This window comes from Corapipo altera, unplaced genomic scaffold, assembly GCF_003945725.1.
Source record: "Corapipo altera isolate COAL_440 unplaced genomic scaffold, ASM394572v1 51, whole genome shotgun sequence".
Taxonomy (NCBI): Eukaryota; Metazoa; Chordata; class Aves; order Passeriformes; family Pipridae; genus Corapipo; species Corapipo altera.
The window spans coordinates 8,067,449-8,089,692 of NW_020884892.1; the positions used below are offsets into that span (position 1 = coordinate 8,067,449).

At 41.6% G+C, this 22,244-nt stretch overlaps 1 protein-coding gene across 1 annotated transcript in view; it reads right to left on the bottom strand.

Moving 5' to 3' along the window:
• The window catches only part of FER1L6 (fer-1 like family member 6), a 71,808-nt gene that overhangs the window by 45,936 nt on the left and 3,628 nt on the right, over positions 1–22,244 (bottom strand). Inside the window, exons 2-11 of the mRNA XM_027645669.1 lie at positions 16,142–16,224; positions 14,746–14,872; positions 14,080–14,134; positions 13,853–13,984; positions 13,142–13,204; positions 9,439–9,517; positions 7,844–8,000; positions 6,615–6,801; positions 4,828–5,020; positions 3,464–3,813 (exon numbers count right to left, since the gene is read on the bottom strand). Coding sequence (XP_027501470.1) covers positions 3,464–3,813; positions 4,828–5,020; positions 6,615–6,801; positions 7,844–8,000; positions 9,439–9,517; positions 13,142–13,204; positions 13,853–13,984; positions 14,080–14,134; positions 14,746–14,872; positions 16,142–16,224 — 1,426 coding nt within the window. The remainder of the gene's footprint in view (positions 1–3,463; positions 3,814–4,827; positions 5,021–6,614; positions 6,802–7,843; positions 8,001–9,438; positions 9,518–13,141; positions 13,205–13,852; positions 13,985–14,079; positions 14,135–14,745; positions 14,873–16,141; positions 16,225–22,244) is intronic.

Genomic DNA, 22,244 nt, shown 5'->3' on the forward strand with positions numbered 1-22,244 from the left:
AAAGCAAGCTATTAGCCCCAAACCAAGACTAAGTTCAAAGAAGATATATTTTATGGCGTGAGTTCTCCCCAAATTTACACCCTGGCTGCCATGATCTTTTGCATGCAAATGCTACTCATTCCACAGCATGGACACCAGCAACCCGAAGCCTACTAGGCAAGATCCTTCTGCAACAGAGTGAGGGGAGAATAAAATATCAACTGTGCAGGAATATTTGTTTCCCTCACTTTTGCAAAGCAGAAACAGCTCTTGACACAGTCCATTATTTCTTCATTTTGAAAAACCTCTGTTTTACACAGTAAAAGGGCATAGGTCTTCAGTGAAAGGGTTACCAGCATCATATATCAAAGCCAACACCACAAACAGATTGCAGCTCCAGAGTAATTTTATCTTCTCTGACCCTTTTTTATTTCCACCATGAAACCCAGAGCATAGGATGCCTAATAAAGCCAAGGTTTAGAGACTACAACACACACATCTATCTCCCATTGCAAAGAAAAAGAATTGCAAATGTTTGATATCCTCTTTGCTGCTGGAATAGGTCAATAAACTTATGCTGTGGGGATGGATAATTTGCGCCTGTTGTCTTGGAGGCTCTGTGAGACATTTTTTGCATTATATGTAATGTCTCCAGTTCTTGCTTTTCCTTTCAGAGTGTTATAATACAATTACTGTGTCTACTGTAGCATGAAATATTGCTGAATGTCACAAAAGAATATCAAGCATCACTGTATCATGTTGTTGCCCTTTACTCATTCTGTATTTGAAACGGAGACACAGTATGCAGAAAAAAATCCTTATTACTACTATTAATGTTTGTTAGTGTTACAGCAGGGTTTGTTCCTCTACCTGGAGAATTTTTTTAGAACCTAAGACCATAGTGTCTGAGTTATTCACAATAATGTATTTCTTCCAAATAAAGGAAAATCTATATGGAAATCATGCCAAATCTTCGTGAACGAAGATTTGGGGAAGGCTCTACCCACGTTTGTTACAATCGTGCTGATGGCTAAAAAGGTCAATATGAATAGGCACATCCAGTTGCAAAAGGCGCAGCAGAAAGACTCCTTAGGTGGTATATTCTGCAAGACATGATTCTTTCTGCATTGTCTTTTCTCCTCAAGAGTGATCCTGCGTGCTTTCTCAAAAGGAGATGGTGTGTCTCCAGACCTCCCGACTGGAGGCCAGAGTAGACCAGTTATGTTGATCAATATGGCCAAGGCTGAGATGTTGTTTCAGGGAGTCCTTGTATCTTCTCTTTGGGGCTCCTCTCTTGCGGCAGCCAGTGGCAAGTTCACCATAAAGCAAGATCTTAGGGAGGTGGTGGTCCTTCATCCTTGAGACGTGTCCTGCTCAACGCAACTGTGTTCTCATTAACATGGCCTCAATACTTGTGATTGCTGCTTGTTCTAAAACAGACATATTAGTGACATAATCTGACCAGTGGATGTTTAGGATTGTACAGAGACAGCATTGACGGAAGCGTTATAAGAGTCTCAGGTGGTGGCGGTAGATGACCCATGATTCAGATCCATATAAGAGAGTAGACAGCACTATGGCTCTGTAAACACTGATCTTTGTACTTTTCTGCAAGTGTTTATCATGCCAAACTCTTTTATGAAGCTTTCCGAAGGCACTATATGCCTTTGCTACCTGTTGTCTATCTCTCCGTCAATCTTACCATCCGAGGAGATGAGGCTACCTAGGTAATTAAACTACTGGACTGATTTGAGCTCTGATTCTGCAATGGTGATATGGGAATGATGGAAGACTTCTTATAGTCTTCAGAGAAGAACTGAGGGACAGAGGTAATTTACAACTATATGAGTATATAAAGCAAGACCAGGCCACAAACTCACACAACTGGCTTGCAGTCAACCCATGCCATTTCTCTACAAACACACTCCTTGACCTGCTTCAGCCAGTACTCATGCCAAAGATTCCAGGGCACAGGCCAAGGAAGAACACTTGTCAAGGCTAGGCCTCGAGACCAAAAAACAATTGCTCCTCTCCCATTTACTTGTAGAGATGGAGTTGAAAGACCAAGAATCATATCTAGTAAAGAACACAAGTATCTTGAGCACTGAGCCAAAGTTTTGATCAGTGACATAGAATGATTAAGGTTGGAAAAGAGCTCCAAGATCATCAAGTCCAACCTTCAACTGTAGCAGTAATTATTACAGGAAGGATGCTGAAAGGCATTCTGGGACTTGTAGTTCTCTAGGACTTCCACACATGCATGTTGAAGTGCTCTAATGTCATTAATTGAAAGGTCGCATGTTACAGTTTGAACATTGTATTTAAGCTGGTGTTCTTTGTAATAAACTTAATTCAGTTACTGCACCAAATGTGAGTAATTGAGTTTGTGCAAGACAGGTGCCACATTCAAGCAAACACCACCCTGCCCAATCAACCATATCACAAAACGCCACATCTACTCAGTTTTTGAACACTTCCAGGGATGGTGACTCCACCACTTCCCTGGGAAAGCTGTTCCAATGTTTAACCACTCTGAAGACATTTTTCCTGGTATCCAACCTGAACCTCCCATGGTGGAACTTGATGCCATTTCCCCTTGTCCTATCATTAGTTACCTCAGAGAAGAGGCCTCACCTCACCACAGCGTCCTTTCAGGTAGTTCTAGTAGATGTACTGAAGTGAGAGGAAAATTGGTTATGAGAATAGTTTTTTCCTATTTATTGGGTAAAAAAAAAAAAAAAGAGCTTGCATGTGCACCAATACTGCTCCCAGACAGTGATGCGACGGAGCAGAGAAGTAAACCTCAGGTACAGGCTCAGCTCCCAAATCCCTGCCACAACCGCACAACCTTCCCAAAGCACTGTAGTGCAGATCTTCCCATGATGTAACCCCGTACAACAGGTGAAGTTAAGCAAGTAACATCAGTTAACATTAGTTGAAACTGAACATGTAATTTTCATTAAATCTCTCTTAAAGAGATTATCGATCTAATACCACACTGGCAATGCAGAGTTAAAGGAGGAGAGCAAAACAAGCTAGACTGTATCTGTCTCTCTGCATTTGTACAAAATCTATGTCAGTGATTCCCTACTGACTTCAACTGACAATTACCAATTTTCTTGAATGAATGCAGGAAATCAGTACTAGCTGCCCCTGTTGGTTCTGTGTTAATTAGCAGATATTGCATCATATAAGTTTCTGGTGGGGATGTGTGGATGCAGCTAGTGCAAAAAGGACAATAGGACAGGAGACCTGAGTTTTAAGGACACCAAGTCCCACTTAAGAATTTTTTGAGTTACAGGTACATATTAATGATCCATTTGTGCTGAACTATTATGGGAAGGTCCCAAGACTATGGAAACATGGAGATGCTGTAGGGAGCAGAAAAAGTAGTATTATATGGCCTGAACCCAAACACACATACCAGTGCCATCCTTGGAGGTTTAGGGACACATGGCAACCAATCTCTTAACATCATACTGACCTCTAAAGGTACATCAAATGGTTCGACTTCCACTTCGGTTGAGTTCATCTTATTTGAAGGAGCAGCTGACTTTCGATCCTCTCCTGCTTTCTCAGTTTTGTCTTTTCCTTTAAGTGCTTTGAAGTCTTTACCTCTGGATGACAACTTGATATCCTTGATAATACTTGAAAACTTTGACTCTCGGGCTCCTCCTGAAAGTATTTCCACAGCAATCTCAATGAAGAGACGTCCCCTGAAGGAAACCCCTTCTCCAAAACCTTCATTAAGCTCCTGGTGGTCATCAATGAGGCTGTGGTTCCGGGGTGAGCCATAGAGATTGATCCAGGCAGGCCCAAAGGTAGGTAAAAACCCTGGAGATAAAGTACCTTTTATGGCATTTCTGTTAGCTGTTAGTATGCTCTCCTCACTGTCTGCTCCAAGAAATCTTGCCTCTTGCACACCAAAAGCCAAACGTGGACCCATTTCTGTGCAGTGGGGACCACTTCATACAGAGCACTGTTTTGCCTCTGCCAATACCCAACCCAGGACTGTGCTGGTATGGAGCTCTTTCTCAGAAGGTGTTTGTACCGCACATGCTGGGTCAGGAGGTCTATTGCATCTCTTGAATAAAAGAGCTTGCTTCTATAGACTGAGGGCTGGGACATGAAGGGAGGGTAATGAAGGCTTTCTCTTTTAGGCTAAAATATTTCCACATCCATGTCACTTCTCAGCTTATACGAATTTTTCTTTTATTTTCTGATTAGGGACTTGGATACACATTTGAATTAGCAGGTTTAAGGAGTTACTGTGCCTTTGCTGAGCTGTGATAACTGAACATGTTCCACACATGGATCACACAACATAAACGCATTTATAAATGTAGACTCAAACACAGGTGAAAAGACTACAGGTAGTGAGCCTCACCTCACATAGGTGCAGACAACACATTAGTCCATGGTATTTCCTTGGGCTGAGATAGCACCCAGCTGAGCGTTACCTAAATACTTTGCTTTTACAGGGTAGATAAAAAACACAAGCCTGCTCTGCCTTTGATTTTCAGTGATTTTCAGGTTTTGTGTTTATTGCCCAACAGAAACTCACATGAACTATAAACTTACATCAATCATCCTTAATGACTAGAGTAGACTATTGCCACAGTCACAAAGAAGGTACCAAATTATGCAGCAGCCCTTTAACAAGAAAGACAGTGGCAGGCCACCACACAACAAGCACAATGTAAAATGATGTCAAATTAAGCAACAGAAGGTCTCTCAGAACCAACATTTGAGCTCTGGACATTCCTAAAATGGGATTAACCAGTGCCTAGTTTCCATGCAAGTAGATTTTACCTTAGGGGCAGTATCCTGGAATATTTTCACCTTTACCTTTGTCACCGTCCTGTTCATTTGATATTTTCTTCAAATCAATGAAGTGTGTGGCTAAAGCCACATCATTCATGCTGCCTTCATCCCAGACCTGGATTTTGACTCTTCGACAGAGTGGAGGGAACATTTCCTTGAAGATAATCTGTTCTTGCCACACTGGATCTGCACAGTTCTTTTGCACTGTTGTCCGGCCCTGAAATGGAAGTCCAGCAAACTTAACCCCAGAGGAGTTGAAGTCTGGAGAACGGCAATGAGTATAGCACAGATTGCACTTAGCAATATCTCTCTAGTAATTTTTAAAGCACAAATATCCTATCTTGAAAGTACTTTGGCTTTTCTATTAGCTCATTTATTTTGCCCTCCATATCTAACAGACGACTATGTTATTGCTAAAGAATTCTTACCTGCACATCAGAACCTGGAACAAAATCTAACTCTTCAGGGCCCCTTTGCACAAAATATATCTGTAAAACCAGACTTTGGCATTTCTGCTGCAAATTGCACATCTTCAAATGCCTTTTGAAATATCTGGGTAGTGGTGATGTAGCACAGTTTGTCTCATAAAAGATTAAATTCATTAATTCTGCCAGGCTGCATGTACCAATGGGATTACCTTAAATGAGGCAATTTATCTAGCAAAAAATCTAGCCATTTATTTGGCTCACATTCTGGTCAATGCCTGTGCTAGAGGTGTAGGTTCCAGAGCTATTCCTCCTAAACTGTAGGAGATGTCAGGGTTGTATCATAATCCACACAGTTGCTGGCTGTGGCAGAACTTCTATTTTCACATTCAGTGGGGAGAACTGAATCAGGAAACCCACGAACACTACCTCTGAAACCATAGTTTATACACCAGTGTGCAAACTCACATCAGTGACTCATTCTTAATGTCTTTTTCAGTCCTCTATTGAACCTGAAGGTTTCATGCATTTGAATGTTTTAACCCACACTAGTTTGAGAAGTAACACTTTGCAATTTGGATTCACAACAAAACATGAAATCAGCACCAAGGGCCTTGTTTTCAAGCCTGAAATGTCTGGAAAGGACTGACTGAAGCTGTCCCTAAGGCTTCCTTGCACACAGAAAACATTGCTGGCTTAAAATAATTGCCAGTTTGATTATTTCCTTATTTACACCAATAATTAAGACTCCCTGACACATGTTTCATGGATGTACCCCAGAGAAACCAAGCCCCTGGACCTCCTCTACACTCCTCTTCCACCAAAGTCAGAAGCTCCTCTCAGCAGTCACACCATGTTTGATGTTGAAGTTGCTCTGGGAGCCATGAAGCGAGGCAGCACTGAGACAGTCTGCTACAATGCTTACTCTACCCACAGAAAGCTGCAAGGGTCCTGAATTTCAGCACAGTAATTCAGAAATCAATACACAGCCCTAAAATCCAGACTGAACCATCGTTACTGATTTCAGTCTTGCTTCCTCATTTCACTCTAGAGAGACCAGAACATAGCACTTACCTAATACCATGCTGGGTAAATCACTGTCTTGTAACTCAGTGTTCTAGTTACAGTGCTACAGAATCCTCTTTCCCCTCATGCTGCCTGCCTCTAACCTACTGCTGTGAGGCTGATATTAAATCTGCTGGCATTAAGTGTCTCCATTACTGTATTCCTGCATAATTTAAGAACTGAAAAATTTCTGATGACAGAAATATGTGTTTTACTTACTTTATGTAACTGTAAGTTAAAGGATATCAGCATAATCACCTGCCTGTAGCACAGCTAATAGGAAAGAAGGCCTACTTTTGTGATCAAGAGGATCCCAATTACCATTTGACCTGCAAACATGACCACCACATAGGGATCCACAAGGTCCTTACTGTCGCCTATGAACGCTTTGGTGACATTGGCCATGATGCTAGAGTTCATCTTTGGAAGTCCTTCTGCTTTGTAAATTCTCACATAAAATCTGGCCCATGGTCTTTCAGATGGAAAACCTTTGGGGATCAAGAGGTTTCTGAAAGAAAAAACAAGAAGCTGTTTTCTTAAAATTGAAAACTCAGACAATGAAGTGATATTTTTTCCAACAGTACTGTCACCTCAAGTTAGCATGCATCCTGAGAAGACACAAAAAGGTGTATGAATTTGCTTCTGCATCTAAACCAAAAAAATTCTCATTACCATGAGAAAATGATACAGCATTACTCGACAAACTTGCCTGTGTGATATAGAATCAGGTCCAGTTAGATCAGACTGCTCAGAACCTTGTCCAGTAAATTCTGAATATCTTCAAGGACAGAGATTTGCCCCTCTCTCTGGGCCCCTGTTACACATGACCATCTTCATGGTAAAAAAATCTGTTCTGAAATTCCCTTGTTCTAACTTGCATCCAAAGCCTCTCATTCATCTACATACTTCTACTCATTCATCTGAAAAGAGGCCTCTTCATGCAAGATATCCCTTAGACTGCTCTTCTTAATGCTCAAGAAACCAACATCCACCACCTTCCCCTGTGGACCATTTGCTCCATCTCTCCATCGTCTTGGTGACTCTCCATAGACTTGGTCCAATATGTTAGCATTGCCCCAGAAAAATTGGAAGCATGCTGGTAGCGTATTTACCACATTGAACTTTTGTGTTTTACAAGGAGAACGATAATGCACTCGAGTTTATCTAAGGATATGGAAAATATCCACACATACATATCTGATAGTGGCAAAGGAATAATTTTTCCTCATATTTTTTCTTCTTAGTTCACTGTTTTAAGAAATCTTTAATTGGTTTCAGATCAATCTTCTGTCAGAGATAATTTGAAACTTAGCCACAGAACTTGGCCGATTCTATCAGCTGCAGAGGAGTGACCCTAACAAGCCTTTCAAATTAGTTTAGAGGATTGTAAAAACTCTTTTTGAGCACATCAGAACAGCCAGGTGTACAATGCTATCCTGCTAGTAATGCTGAGTTAACAAGGAAAGGACAGAAAGGAGGGCAGAGGACATATTGAGGCATCTAGAAAAGAAGAAAGCAGTTTAAAAAACCCCAAGAAACTATTGCAGTACTTTTCAATCTGCTCCTCAGTATCAGCTGTTTTCTGCGTAGCTTGTATTGCATCACCTTTCCCAGTTACACTGATGTCACACTTCAGGTATCCCTTGGCTCCTGTCCTAATGTCAGCAGGGTCTGTGAGAAGCGCCCACTTGTCACAAAACTGATGACCTGTAAGAAGGACAAGCTTAAACACTCAAATAGAGGATGCAAAACAAATTCAAATATTTTCCTCTTCACTCCCAGAAAGGACACATCAAACAACATTTGTGCTTCCAGGAGGATTGTGCTTGTTTATCAGACACAGATAGAGGGTCCAAAATGTTGTGTGACAAAAAAGACAAACAAAGGATTGATTCAGAGCTCATTAGAAAAAAAGCCCATTTTCATCTGTGTTTACTGAGATCATTGACTAAAGATCAGTGGAAGGTTGGGTGGTATTTCAGCAGCTGATGATCTCAGAACTCTGCGGCAGCAAAACCCTTTCTGGGAGCTGTGGCCACGTGTAACACTGGTAGACAGCTAAGAAACAGAGGAAAGAGGGTGGACAGCCACCAGAAGAAGAAGAAGTAGCCAGGAGCAGGTTCAGCTCCATCTTTCAAGGAGGAAAATGCACACGACAATTCACCCTCAACAGCCCTTGATGTAGCACTGCTTCAACAACTCCCTTGAGAAAGGTCCTAGCATCCTGCATTAAGTCCTTGGACATCACCCTGGGCGTGTACAGGAGTGGGAGGGAGAGACCACAGTGTACCAGGGATATGAGCCCAAGATCAACCCTCAGAAACCACCCTCCTGCTAAAGTGTGAGCAGGAGATACAGGACAGAATTCAGAGACTAACACAGTCTGAGTACAGACATAAGCTGCTCACTTCAGACAGGCCATTTCTCTCTAATGACTGTTGCAGGAGCCCTGAAGAAAGGGTGGCTTGAATAATTCCGCACTTTTCTCATACCTGTGTGACATGTACAGCAAGTGGCCTAAATGCGTTCTTTCCCAAAGACCAAGAGACCAGGTCCTTGAGTAATTATGGAAGAGAGGTACATTTTTTGTGAATGTTTTGGTTGTAAAAACATACCAAAAAAGGGATAGATGATCTTTTCTTAGCTTCAAATTTCAGAAAGCAGTAGACAGCTCTGAAGATGACAAGTCAAGAGGACCCATGGTCACCTCTTTGTCGTCTTCAATCTCCTGTTCTTGTCTGCTTCTTCACTTGTCTCATGCTCTCCTCACTATTCCTTCTACTCTCCATCCTGCTCTCTCTCCCCCCACTCCTTCTACCCTAACACATGTGGCAGAGCGTTGGATGCTCTACAGCAAATGAATGGAGTTGGGTTTTGTAGAACTGCTCACTGATCACTTAAAGAAAAGGCATTCTTGATAAGTGCTTCCCACCAATGAGCAGGTTTACAAGGTGTTTTCAGTGTTGAACTTTTCCCCAACAGTTTGGCTGCTATCCAAATACGAATACAACACTTCCAAAAACTTTTAAGTCTATCCCTCAGCATAAACCACAAGCATCTAAGCAGAAAAGCAGCACACCTCCCTCTCCTTCCCTGCTTCACATCTCATTTAACAGACAAAATGGGCAGAAAATACACCACTTACCCGGCTGACTGTACACTGTCCCCAGATCTACTTTAAAGGAGCCTATCAGCACACTCCCAATCAATTTGTTGTGCATAACCTGTTAAAAAGGTTAAAGAAGGGTTAAAGAATGTCACTTCTCTTCCCAGTCAGCATAAGAAAGAGCAATCGAGACAAAGATCACATTTGCTTCAGAGGTAATAAGCAGCAACATCCAGCACCACCCAAAACTGGGGACGCATAGCCACAGAAGATACAGCAAGCATTTGAAATATGTTCCCTACCCAATATTGTGACAATTTAGAAAACAATAGAGTGGCATCTGAGCAGAATCACACAGGTTCATCCCAGGTCCTAGGATTATATAAAGCAGCAATTAGATGGATGTATCTTCAGAGCAGATGCACTTATAGTACTTATTCTGGCAGTTTTAAATAAATCATAATGAACGTAAACACACGGGGCAAAACTGGTTTCACTGAAGAAATTTTATCACTTTCTGTTATAGCTGAATTGCTGTAAGAACTGAGTACACTCAGAGGACAAAGAATTGAAGTGTTTCTTTGCAACATTTCAATGTGCACATAAACCAAGAGACTCAATTCTGATTTACCCCCCACAATACTAAAGAAATCAGAGGAGTAATATAGATGTAAATGAGATGGCAAGCAGGCCCCAGCAAGTCTGTCTCCTTAGTCTTCATCCCAAGTAATGAATTCAATTTAATTTAATTCAAATTTAATTAATAATTTTCAATTACCATGATTCCCAGATCTATTTATTTCCTTGTCTGGTTTTCAAATACTTGTATGTGGCTCACTTCACAGATAAGGCAGAGGCTAGAACTGTATTTCTCAAAAAATATATCTCACCTGTTTTCAGAATAGCTTAAAAGGTTGAAATCTATTTCTTGGCTGTGGAAAAGCCTCTGAAAGCAGGATGAATTTTCTGGAACACCTTGACCAAATTGCAAAGAGAAACCAAGCCTATTCAAGTCCACAAAAGCTAACTCTAAACACTGGAAGTAAACAACTAAGCCTCTGACAGCATGTCAGGAATCTGAAAGACCTCATACCCTTTCTTTGGACCTACACTTCCTTGATTGAGATACAAGACTTCAGCAATTTTGCACTGGATTTGTAATGTGACTTTATTTTGGGTATTTCTCAAATGCAGGAGACATACATTTCAAAGTAAAGATCACTGATGCTTTCATCAAGACTCACCAGAAAACTCAGGTTTCTAGTTGCAGTATAATGTCATTCTCTGTTAAGGGCCTGGGGCCACTATGCCTCTGTGATTTAGGGAACACACTCAGTTGTCCTTGGTAATTCCTCACTTCAGCAGTATTTCAGTACTAATTAGCAGGTGCTCACAAATTGAAAGTCTCATTTTCCTCTCAAATGCATGGTTTGGATACAGCTACACTAACTGCTGAACTGATGGACAAGGGCACTAATCTCTTTTGTTTTCCTTGAGCTTCCATATGCAGATAAGTTCATTTGTACAGATTAAGCAAATTCAGTGCATGAATGCTGGTACTGGAGGCTGCCAACCTTTGTTTCTCCTTAAGTGAGATTCATGCTAAGCAAGTGCTGTGAAACTTTCCATCCCTCAGGGTTTCCTTCACTCCCAGCACACACATTTCCTCTGTTTGTTTCTATTCCCCTGAGAGATTGCATTCTCCAAAACTGTGTTGCAAGGTAATGAATCTCTGTTTTCAGTACCATACATAAGCACCGCACTGGGTTAGTTTGTTGTTGTTTGTGGGGTTTTTTTTAAAAGTCATTTTTATCTAGAGGACCTTTACTTTCTTAATGTTGCATCTTCATCAGGCATAAATCAAATAAGTTTGCTGAGCCTGATGAAACCATGCAGATATACAGCAGATAAAGGTGACACATTTTCCCCCATCCCCAGTAGACTCAGAAAGATGGCACTCTCCCCTCCATCACTGGATATGTGGAATCTTTATCAAAAGAATGTAAGATTGGAAAGACTGGCCATATCTTGGAGAAAAATAACTACACATCCCCCAACAGCAGCAGCAGCACACAAGAGTTGATGCCTTGGCACTGTGCTGATACACACCATGTCAGAAACACATATAGGGGCCATACACTGGGATGTGAGTCATAGCAGCAAGGAGACATCTGCTCCCATGCAAAATAGGAGTCATTTTCAGCCTGTAGTAAATTCTGTCCTCAGAGATAAGAGGAGATCACATCTGTAGATACCTCCTGTATGAACTTCATATATGTGAGTTGTGCATGTGATACAGGGGATTTCAAGTGAGCCTTAGGATTCAGACTGACAATTTACTACCAGCATTGAAAACCTAGTTGTCCAGCTGGTCATGTGTAAATGAACACTTTTTATTCTGTAGGAAAAAGTCACTCTATTAGCAGCCCAGAAAAGCAAGTATAAGTTGTGCCCTATACATCCTGACCACCGCTTGTCTCTGTTAAGCACAATCAGCAGAAACCCTTTCCTGGTGTACAGTTTTGAAATGGACAAAGCATTTCAGAGAAAAAGAACCTTTCCTCAAGCAACAACTCACTATTTATTTGCAGAGAAATATCTGGCAAAGTGGATGGACTTTTGACCAAAAAAAAGAAAAAAACAGTTCATGAAGGGTATAGCCTGTGGTATTTCTAAATAGTACAAATACAGCATTGTCCAGAGTCTAGTGAGATCTTTAATTCCTCAGAAACCTTGTTAAATGTGGTGATGATCTCAGACAAGATAATTAACATGGCTCCATAGACTTGGACTTCCAAACTGCACATCATTATCTAATGCCCCAAGTCCAAAAGCATATGTGTCTTCCAGCAGGACTGTTCTGAGATGTCACAGACTCATAGAATCATTAAGGTTGGAAAATGCATTTAAGATCATCAAGTCCAACTGTTAACCCAGCACTGCCAGGTTCACCACTAAACCATGTCCCGAAGTGCCACATCTACACATCTTTTGAATACCTCCAGGGATGATGACTCAACCAGTTTCCTGGGCAGCCTGTTCCAGAGCCTGACCACCCTTTCAGTGAATATGTTTTTTCTAATATCCTCCCCTGGCAACACTTGAGGCCATTTCCTCTTGTCCTATCACTTATTACTCTGGAGAAAAGACCAACTCCCATCTGTCTATAACCTCCTTTCAGGTAATAGTAGAGAGCAATAAGGTCCCTCCACAGCTTCGCTGGAACCTTACTTGTGGTGAACAATGGAAGCAGCACTGAACATGCTGACAGCAACCAGCCACTGGCACTCCCAGACAGCCCGAGAGCCACTGCTGAAGATAAAGTACCTGGACTAGTTTAGTTAGAAAAAATTGTATTTGAGGAATTGAGATAAGCCAGACATTTCAACTCAGTCATCTAAATCAAGTGGTCGCTTGAAATTTAAAGGGATGATGACCATGCTGACAAAAGTGAGCTAATCTGAATTTTCTCATTCTATCTTGTCAATTGTCAAGTCAGCAATGAGTTTCCTTGAAAAGGTAGACTAAATCTTCCTTTAGGGTTATGTTCCTTCAAATCACTGCCAGCTGCTTCTCTTTTTCCTCACCTCTATCCTTTTTCTTTCCCACACTACATGCTGACTTCATAGCACTCTTGGTACTTAAAATTCTCTTTTTAATTACATTATGAATAATTTAGAGCCAAAGTTACACAAATGACAATGACCCTTACGTACTGTGCTAAGCTTTCCCAGGTACTTACAGAGATGTTGATTATTTTGTCGAACAGCAACATTTGTGGTCCAACGAAATCAAACACAAAGTACTGTGGGAAAAGGTGACAGCAGATCAGAATCATCCTTGTGATGGCAGCCAGCGCAGTCAGCCGAATGGTTCAACTTTTTTGGTTGCCACACAGAGTCCTGGTGAGACACTGAGGGTGCTGGGGAGACACTGCTGGACACAGCAAAACCCATTCCTTGCCCCTAGCTCATGTCAGCTGTGGCCCAAACTAGAGGGTATTGTCAAAGGGACAGGAGGCACAGGGAAACCCAAAGGACCTGTTGGTTTCTGGGGTTGTTTTGGTCTTGTTTGTCACCAGCTGGAACAAGCATATATTAAGGAAAGGCTGAAACAGTGAAATAATAGGAAGGGAAATGGGACGGGGGGGGCACGGTGAGCAGCACTATAGACCATGCTCCCAAGTACATAATTTGAAAAACTGCAACAGCAGTGGGAATTGAGTAGAATTAATTGGAGAGGGTGGGGAACAGGATGGATAGAGTTTGATAAGAGAAAGAGCAAACAGAACTAAACCAAACAGAGCTGTTGCTGGTGCTTGACCCCCTGGACCGACCTCCCATTTCAGACATGCAGGTTCTACAAACTTAATTCATCCCCTTTTGGGCTACTAAATAATAGAGTACACCCAGAGCCACTGAAGAAAGTGTCTTCTTTACGGGAAAGTACCTACCTCATTGTAGAAAGGGGCATTTGTGCCTTCTTTTACTGTTGTTTGCTTTTTCTCATCACCTATCTCAATGATCACCACAGGATCGATGTTCTCACCCACCAGCTGCCTGGCCTCGATGATGGTGATGGCAATCTGTGGGGCACAAGGATACCAGGCACATTCCTGGGCTCTGGTCCAGTCTGCCTGAGGAATTCAGAGGCACTTAAGGGCCATCACTCCCTGCTCACCTGATAGTTCTGGGCTTTCAGCTCCTCTTCATGAATTCTGGTCACCAGCTTTGCCCTGTTTAAATGACAAAACAGGTCATTAGGCATTTCTAGGCAAGAGCTGGTACTTGGACACATGTTGGAAAGACTTCTCAACACTAAGCTAGTATTGTTTATGGCAGGTAGCTTTGTTGTGAACTGTTAGGCTTGATTTCGGCAGCAGAGACCACCTTTGATCTCATATACTTGTTAATAGGGAAATTGGCATCCACACAAACCAGTGCAGCTACCTGTCATGCATGGGAATCATTTCACTTGCTGATCCCATCAAACCTGACTCCATTCCTCCCCTGAATGAAAAAAATAACTGCACACTCTCAGTATAGAGATTGCTGTTCCCTCTGGCTTGTTTTCTTTAGCAAAGTTCATTAACACAGTTGAGGCACTCACAAGATCCATTTCAATCTCTCCCTGCACTGGATAGCATCTGTCGATATCTTTGAGCTGACAATATTTTGCTGACAAGTACATCCCACTCTGTCATGTGGGAGAGCAGGAGTAAAGGGATCACTGCCATCAGTAAATGGATTATCTGTCAAAATATGTATTGTTCTAGGGCAATGCCATTCCTGAGAAGGATGGAAAAGGTGTTTTGAGGAATATTAGATAAGATACATGAAAGAGCACCTTTTCCTCTTTGGGCTTAGGGATCCAAAAACATCGGACAGAGCATTGCTGTTCATTGGGTCTTCCTCTCCCTCTTCTCTTCTTCCAAGGTTGTCATGGAGAAGAACTGCACTTTCATCATGATCACCTGATGAAGAAAACAAACAAGAAAGTAAAACTCACATCTGATTTCTTCTAGCAAAAAGGTCACGTGAAGCAGAGCAGTGGATTTGTCAGCATGAACTGAATATTTTATTTTTTTGGGAGGTCTCTCAGTTAGAGATAAGTAGTGGTTTATATTGAGCAGCATTGATTGCAGTAGCAGCTCCCCTCCTGTGCAAAGCACCAGGCAGGTACAGACAGACACAACTTTGCTTCTGGTGCAAGGCAGGCAGGCACAAGCCAGCTCCACAAAGGTTCCTCCCCCAGCAATCTCATATAACATTTACGCTCCCCAGCTGTCCTCTGGCTCTTGTCCAGCCTCCCTAGAACACAGGGAAGGTGAAATTGTCTCTGTATCTGTGTAGGCATAGCCTGGTTTTCAGGCTATGAGGAAAAGTCCATAGTTTTCCACCTGTAGCACAAGTTCCCATGACTGCCCTCCCTATCCTATTTGCCCTAGAGCACATTGTTTGATTATGGGCTTGCAGTAGCCTCTGTTGTTTGCTCTGAGGCTAAAGTAGATAAACCTTCTCCCCAGCTGGGAAGAATGCCTTGTAATTAGTAAGAAAATGATTTTTAGTTTTCTCTACTCCAACAACCCAGACCCCTTGCTCTAAGGACCAGAGGATAAGCTTTATAAAAGTATTGTCCTTTAGCTTAATAATGCTTATGGTACAAAACAAGCATTCCTGTTTCTGCCCAAGCACCAGTCAAGACACATGTGACTGGTTTATTACAACACTGTACTTCAAAGGCTGCAAAAACAGTTCATGAGACTACAAAAATAAAACTATAGAAGGTGAAGATTTTATTGTTGCTAAACTACAGATTCTGGTGAATTGGTGGTGATAGGAGAGAAATGACAATGGTAGGATGTGCAGGGGAATGTATCCATAGTTTGGAAACCAAACTTTCTTAAGGGAAAGAAACAGGAGAATTTGTGCATCTTATGCACAAATTAAATTTAAATAAAATAAAATAAAATAAAATAACTGCTGTACATTTAAGAGAGGAATTGCTACTAAGTAAAGTTCACGGCTTTATTGAGCCAGCCCATCCAGCCATCATGGCCTACACAGTTTTCTAAAAGAAGAAGAACTTCTGGAGGAATTACACACCTGTAATGACTTATCTATCTCTAGAGTAGAAAAAAAATACTTTCAAAAATATCTCTCTAACGTAAAAGTCAGACAGACAGTTTTATTTTACTCCCACCTGCTCTTCCCAGTTGCAATATTGATTTATGAGGCCTTACCCAGTGCATCTTTGTTTGTAATAGTCAACCCTTTCTCGCCTTTTCTCTTCTTCTTCAGCTTCATGCCACCAAACAGCCCCTTTCTGAAAAAGTAAAGAAAATTGATCAGTGTAGTCTCTTCAAGGCCTTTTCTGTGCTGGACTCTAATTTAACTCAAGGAGGTGTTAAGAGGAAGTTTTGATTCCCAAGGAAGATCATTATATTCTGAATTTCCTTTTATTGGGAGCAAACAAGAGAAAGCTCTGATTTTATGCTTCATCTAATTTTATTTTTAAAATTTGCCCATGTACAGGCAAAAATGAGAGAAGACCCGAAACTTCTGACTGAAGAAAGGCAATGAGATGCAAAGAAAGTAAATCAAAAATAAGTTTCCGATCTACTGACTTCCCACACATGTAGTTGTTATGCCTGTTACAAGACCAGAGATAAAAGACAAATTACAGGACCCAGATCAAAAGCAGTTTTCCACTGAATTAAGATAAACATAAATGTATTTTTGTAAATTCCTTGGTGATGACACCCATGCTATCAGTGGCTCATACACCACAACAGCTTTGCCTTTTATTTAGTTAGTTCTCACTCCCTTCCAGCAGTAAAGCCGTGAACAGGCCTGGACAAGTGTTTCTTTTCAAGCTTTTTTAGAGAAATGCTTCTACCCAGCATCAACACCAGCAATCACTGTGTGGGGCATATCTGCCTCCTTCCTGTACTGCATTTGGGAATCAAACCATCTTAAAACCAATCATGCCAGTTAAAAATTGGTGAGGTCCTTTTTCAGATCATGCCTGGCTAAAGTGGCTCTGTAGCCTCATTAGGTCTTCCATATTCCTTGTCTTCAGCTCAGTTTTAGCCACAAATCCCTGCTAGGAGCCTACCACAGTCATCCAGGAATGCGATGTGTTCACAGGGTGAGACGCAGGCAGGGAAGCATGGCTTCAGCTAGTTGCCATCAGAGGTAAACCATGGTAAGACATTCAGCAGGGACCCATGGTGCAGCTCTGCTTCTTGGGAAACTGATGGCAAACCCCCCATGGCCCCGAGATGGGAGGCAGTACAGCTGCCAAGCTAAGCACCTAAAGCACCTCTCCCAGCATCAGCATGGGACCAGGCTGGCTATTTAGAGGTCTCTACTAGTTGTCCTTTTCCTATTTTACTCTTCTATTGGTCCTGCAGCTCTTTAGTGAATAGAAGAAGTAGGGAGAACAGGAGGTGAAATGAAATATCCCTACAAACATCACACACTATTTTCCTCTCAACAAAGATCCACCAGTCCCCCCTTGGTTGCCAGCCAGCCTCATCCCACAAAACTCTTTGTTTGTCCCATGTCAGGCTCCAGGAGCACTGGTCCTGCAACAGGACATCAATGTTGTTCTGATACTTTACAAGCACAGAATGAAGTATGACTACAAGACTAAGAACTTCCAGTCTCCAATTCACACCTGATCTACTGCTCCAGCTTCTGCTCTGCCATACCCTACAGCTGATACACTGACAGAGAAGAAAAGTTCTTGGAAAAAGACGGGACTTCTTCCCCTTGCCCCTGAGCCCAGCTCAGCACAGCATCCATTCTTAGCAACATGGAAAAGAAACACCAGTTTCTGCAATAAAGCTGTGCCCAGAGAGTTCCTTTCAACAGATTTTGGAGGAGAGATGGGAAGATGCCAGCTGTCCTGCAACTGCCTCCCTGAGAGATTGAAGAGGGCAATTTAGCACAGTTATCCTTACACATTGGAAAAGTTTATCTTCATTGTTTTCTTATCTTTTCATCCTTTTTCAAAGTGTGTGTTTTCAAGGCATATGATTCATCATTCAAGAGGGAGTTGGGGTGTGGAAATCAAATCTCTGAGCACTGGATCATGCAGTTCAAGCTTTCTAGGTCTTTAAATGTTTTTGGAGACTTGACTCAGTATTTAAAAATAACCCCTAGAGTCTGCACGTCTTTTTACCAATCAAGGCCTGGTAAAGTAGCCACAGTAACACAGGAAACATACACGAAAGTTCTTCTTAATGGTAAACTGGACTGTGGTTGGAATAGAAGTGGGCAGTAATGGAACCTTGGCTTTGAATGTCTCAACTAAAATAAAAAAATAAAAATGGGATAAGAAATCAATAGAACCAGACTGACCCCGAAAGACTATTTTCATTAAATAAAAGCCTGTGGACTTAAAATTTTGAATTAACCAGACCAATCTGAATTATACTCAGAAATCCAAAGTCATTGCAAGTTATTCATCTAGCTTTATTTGATGGTGAAAATGTAAATCCCATTGTTGCAGATTTTACCTGATTGCTGAAACCAATATATTCAGATTTTGTATTACATAGTGGTGAAATACGTGGCTCAGTTTGCAGGCAATTTGGTCTTTTTTCAATTTGAAATGTCAAGAAAAACATTTCAGCATATCTGAAACATTTAATTTTGAAATGTTAAAATTATATGGCTTTATATTTTGAAAATATACTTCTTTACACCTCATTTTGAGAGCTGAACAATCACTGAATCCCACACAAATTTGTGAGCAGTGGTGCATTTCAACTCACCTACCTAGGACTTCACTTTTATTAGTACATTGCTCTGTACTATTTTCCCAATTATTGGTTCCATTGGTTCAAGGGGAGCTCTCTGTGGTCATGATTTCATACTACAGTTCTTCCAAGGAAATAAACATGCTGTATATTCCAGATGGAGATACAACCTATGCTACTTGAGAATTTTGTGCTATTAACTCTACTGGCAAACAAACCAGGGACTGAGAGTCAAACAGAGGATTTAGTAAAATGGCAGCATTTTTGGCCAGAAGCATGCAGTGACAAATGCTCAGCACATTTTTTTTTCACTGTCATCAGAGAACTTGTTTGCCTAAATTGCTGTAGGCATAAAAACTTTCCTGGGGAAGCACACAGTCCAACTAGCCAAAACAAGCAGGCACCTACCAGCTGAATACACCTGATAGTAACCAATGCTCAAACACCTGAAATCACCTGCAAACTCAAGTTGCATTTGGCTATGGAGGAAAAGATATTGCAAATTGAAAAGAGAAGCTGATAATGTTTAAAAATTGTATTCAGAGCAAGCAAATTAAGTTTACTGGCCAGGCCCAAGAGGAATGTCAGCAATGCCAGGCACAATAGTAGAAAACGCACAACTTCTGTGTGCCAAAGAACGCCAGAATCTGACCAGTATGAGTGGAAAAGTAGTACCCAGACAAAACATGGATTAAGCAAAGCAAGAGTCAGAGGGTGACTGGAGGAAATGACCATTAATAAAGCCTGATGTGGAAACTGGGCTGTCTTCCGTGATTCTTATGTTTATATAACACTGAAACTGCTAAAAGACAGAACTGCAGAGGGTGCCACAGTGTGACAGATAGAGAAACAGCCAAGTTCACCATAACTAAATGGTGCCAGTCTAGGGAGTAAACTGTATTTCAGTCTCAGGTTTTTGGTCTGTCAGAAGTTTGGGAACAAGAGGGCATCAGGAGGCACCTGAGCTCTTCTGCACCCCTGGACCAAAGGTAGCTGTGACCATGAAGAGAAGTGCCCCTCAACAGCACCAGAGAGGCAGCAAGCACAAGTCACCTGCAAGGCTCAGCTATGGGAAAGAAGAGTATGGGTTTGTTTGCCATGATGGTAGGGCAGCATTCACTATGCATGGGATTTACCAGAGAGAAACTTCTCTGTAAGGGTCTAAACTAAGTAAATGAAGTTTTCAGGGAACTGAAGGTATCAGTCCTTCACAACAGAGAGGCTCCATCACTTTGATATGTAAACTGCTTTTCATCCAGTGTCAGTGTATACACTCTACTATTGTGCACATGGGTGACAGCCACGTTCTTAATAAAACTATTTAGGCCTCTTAAAAATGGTCTGTGGATACCCTTTTTGTGATAGACATTTTGTTCTCTTGGAAGGAAGAAAAAAAGTAATCTTTCCTCAAACTTCCACAAACTTTTTCTGTTCACTGCATCTTCAACACAGATTCAATCAACTGCTGAAAACTCAAAAATTACTCCATCCCCTCTGCCCAAAATGGTATAAATTTTAACAAGTGAAGGTTTCAGTCTTCTGTGCAGTTTCACCAGATTTGATAATGTCCATAAAGTTATTCCTGCCCATCTCTATCCCTAAGCCAGACATAAAACTGTGTGCCACTTCTAGGTAAACCCCAAAGACGTGAAGAAGTGTCTCTCATGTTCCCCACAGGATATCCTGGCTACTGGTGAGGCACAAACTTGGCACTACTAGAGCCTGGGAAATCAGGAGGGACTTGGGGTGAAGAAGTCATTCACCCATCATGGACCCATGGTGAGGGTGGAGATTGTTAGTGTTGATAGTACTGACAAACTCAACAGCCCCCATATGCTACATGATGCAGGAATACAGATAAGGATTTTCTTCCTTTCTGGATCCAGCAAGTTAAGTTAAGACACAATAAAACAATTTCATGTCCAAAGAGAAGCAGATGAAAGAATTCCTGCAGGCTACCAACAGGTTTCCTATTGTAAGTGCCTTGATTAGAAGCAATTAATAATCAACCATCTCAGCTAACCAAGAACATTGCTTAGTTCAAAGAGAACTGAGTCTCCCAGCTCCTTTCACATGAGGATTGTAAAAAAATCTGATGATTAGACAATTTTTTCTCTTCTGCATATGTACAATAACAATGTGGGCCTTTATGACTGTGATTCACTGAGGTGTCCTTGATATAAATAGTAAATAAGAGTGGGACACCTACTGTAACACAGCATTTGACTGTACTCAGATCATGGTGAATTTTAACCAGAACTCTGTAAATACAAAGGTTCATTTCCCATTATCAGTGCCACAAGTCCACTGGGTCTCTGAATTAATTTTCATACTCTTTGAAAAAAAGGCTCATAAATTGCATTCTCCTCTCATTAAGGTTCACTCATAGAAGTTTCCAGCTTTAAAAAAAATCCTTTCATGCTCTTTGTTTTTCATTTATGTTGTCCCACCATCACAGAGAGTTCGTGATCACTTCTTGCACAGCATAATGTTCTCTCAGATTTCCAATAATTGCAATTTGCAGTCTAATTTAAAGAAAAGCTGGCAAAAAAAGCACTTCAGGGTTGTCAGTATGACAGTACAAGTGACCTTACTAATTCAGAATTTCCTTGGAGTTTCTCCATGTCGTTTAGACTTAGTTTCTTCTTCCAGTAAAATCCTTTCAGAGGTGTGTGTGCTTGGAGAATTGACGTATTAGGAGACTATCTTCCTGCTGTGGGAATGGTCACAGGTCATCCAGAGACAAATGGGCACCTCTGGAGTGCAGGTAATCTACTTCACTCTAGGCACGTACTGTATGATGGCAGAAAACACTTCTCCATCAGTTATAAGGTCAGAAGAATAAGCTGAGCCATCTAAATACAGGCATGTGTAGCTCAAGGAGGGACCTTCTGTCCCCTTCCACAGAGCCCCCTCTCAGTGCAGCTTTCCAGTTCTTGTTCAAACAAAACCCAGTCTTGGGCTTAATCTGCATTAGATCAAGATGCTTATCAAGGTCTATTTTCGTAGCCTTGAGCCTTGGGATGCCCTTCCCTAGTGCTGGTGTGTGAGCTGCGCTCCTGGTGGGCACAGAGGAATGAAACTAGGGAGCGAGATTTGGAAACACAGAGGACAGACACAGATACAAACCCTGTTTTATTCAGCGTGTCCCCTGAGACCACCCAGTTCTCATGTGGCCATGGTGAGTGAGCTGCCAATGTGCTCCCAGCAGCAGAAAGATCCTTATTGGAGCAGCTGCCCTGTTTTTTCCCCCCAAGTCCCTTCTTCCCTGGAAGCAGCAGTCTCAGCAAACTTTTTGGAACCATGAAAATTGTGCAGTTCAGGCATGATCAAAGGTTTGTGCAGCTCAGATCCGAGCCAGCTTCAGTGCCTCAGGATTGTAAAGCTACGGTACAGAGACTGCCTTGACTGAGGAAGTGTTACAAACTGAAAAAAGAGGAAAAAGCCTTGAGCCTTCTCACACATGAACATGAAACTGGTGTGTCTTAATTTGCATTTTGTAATTTGCAGCTTGGTGGGTGTTTTCTTTCAATAGAAGTTCATTTTCTGAGGAGTTTTGCAATAGATCAAACAGTAT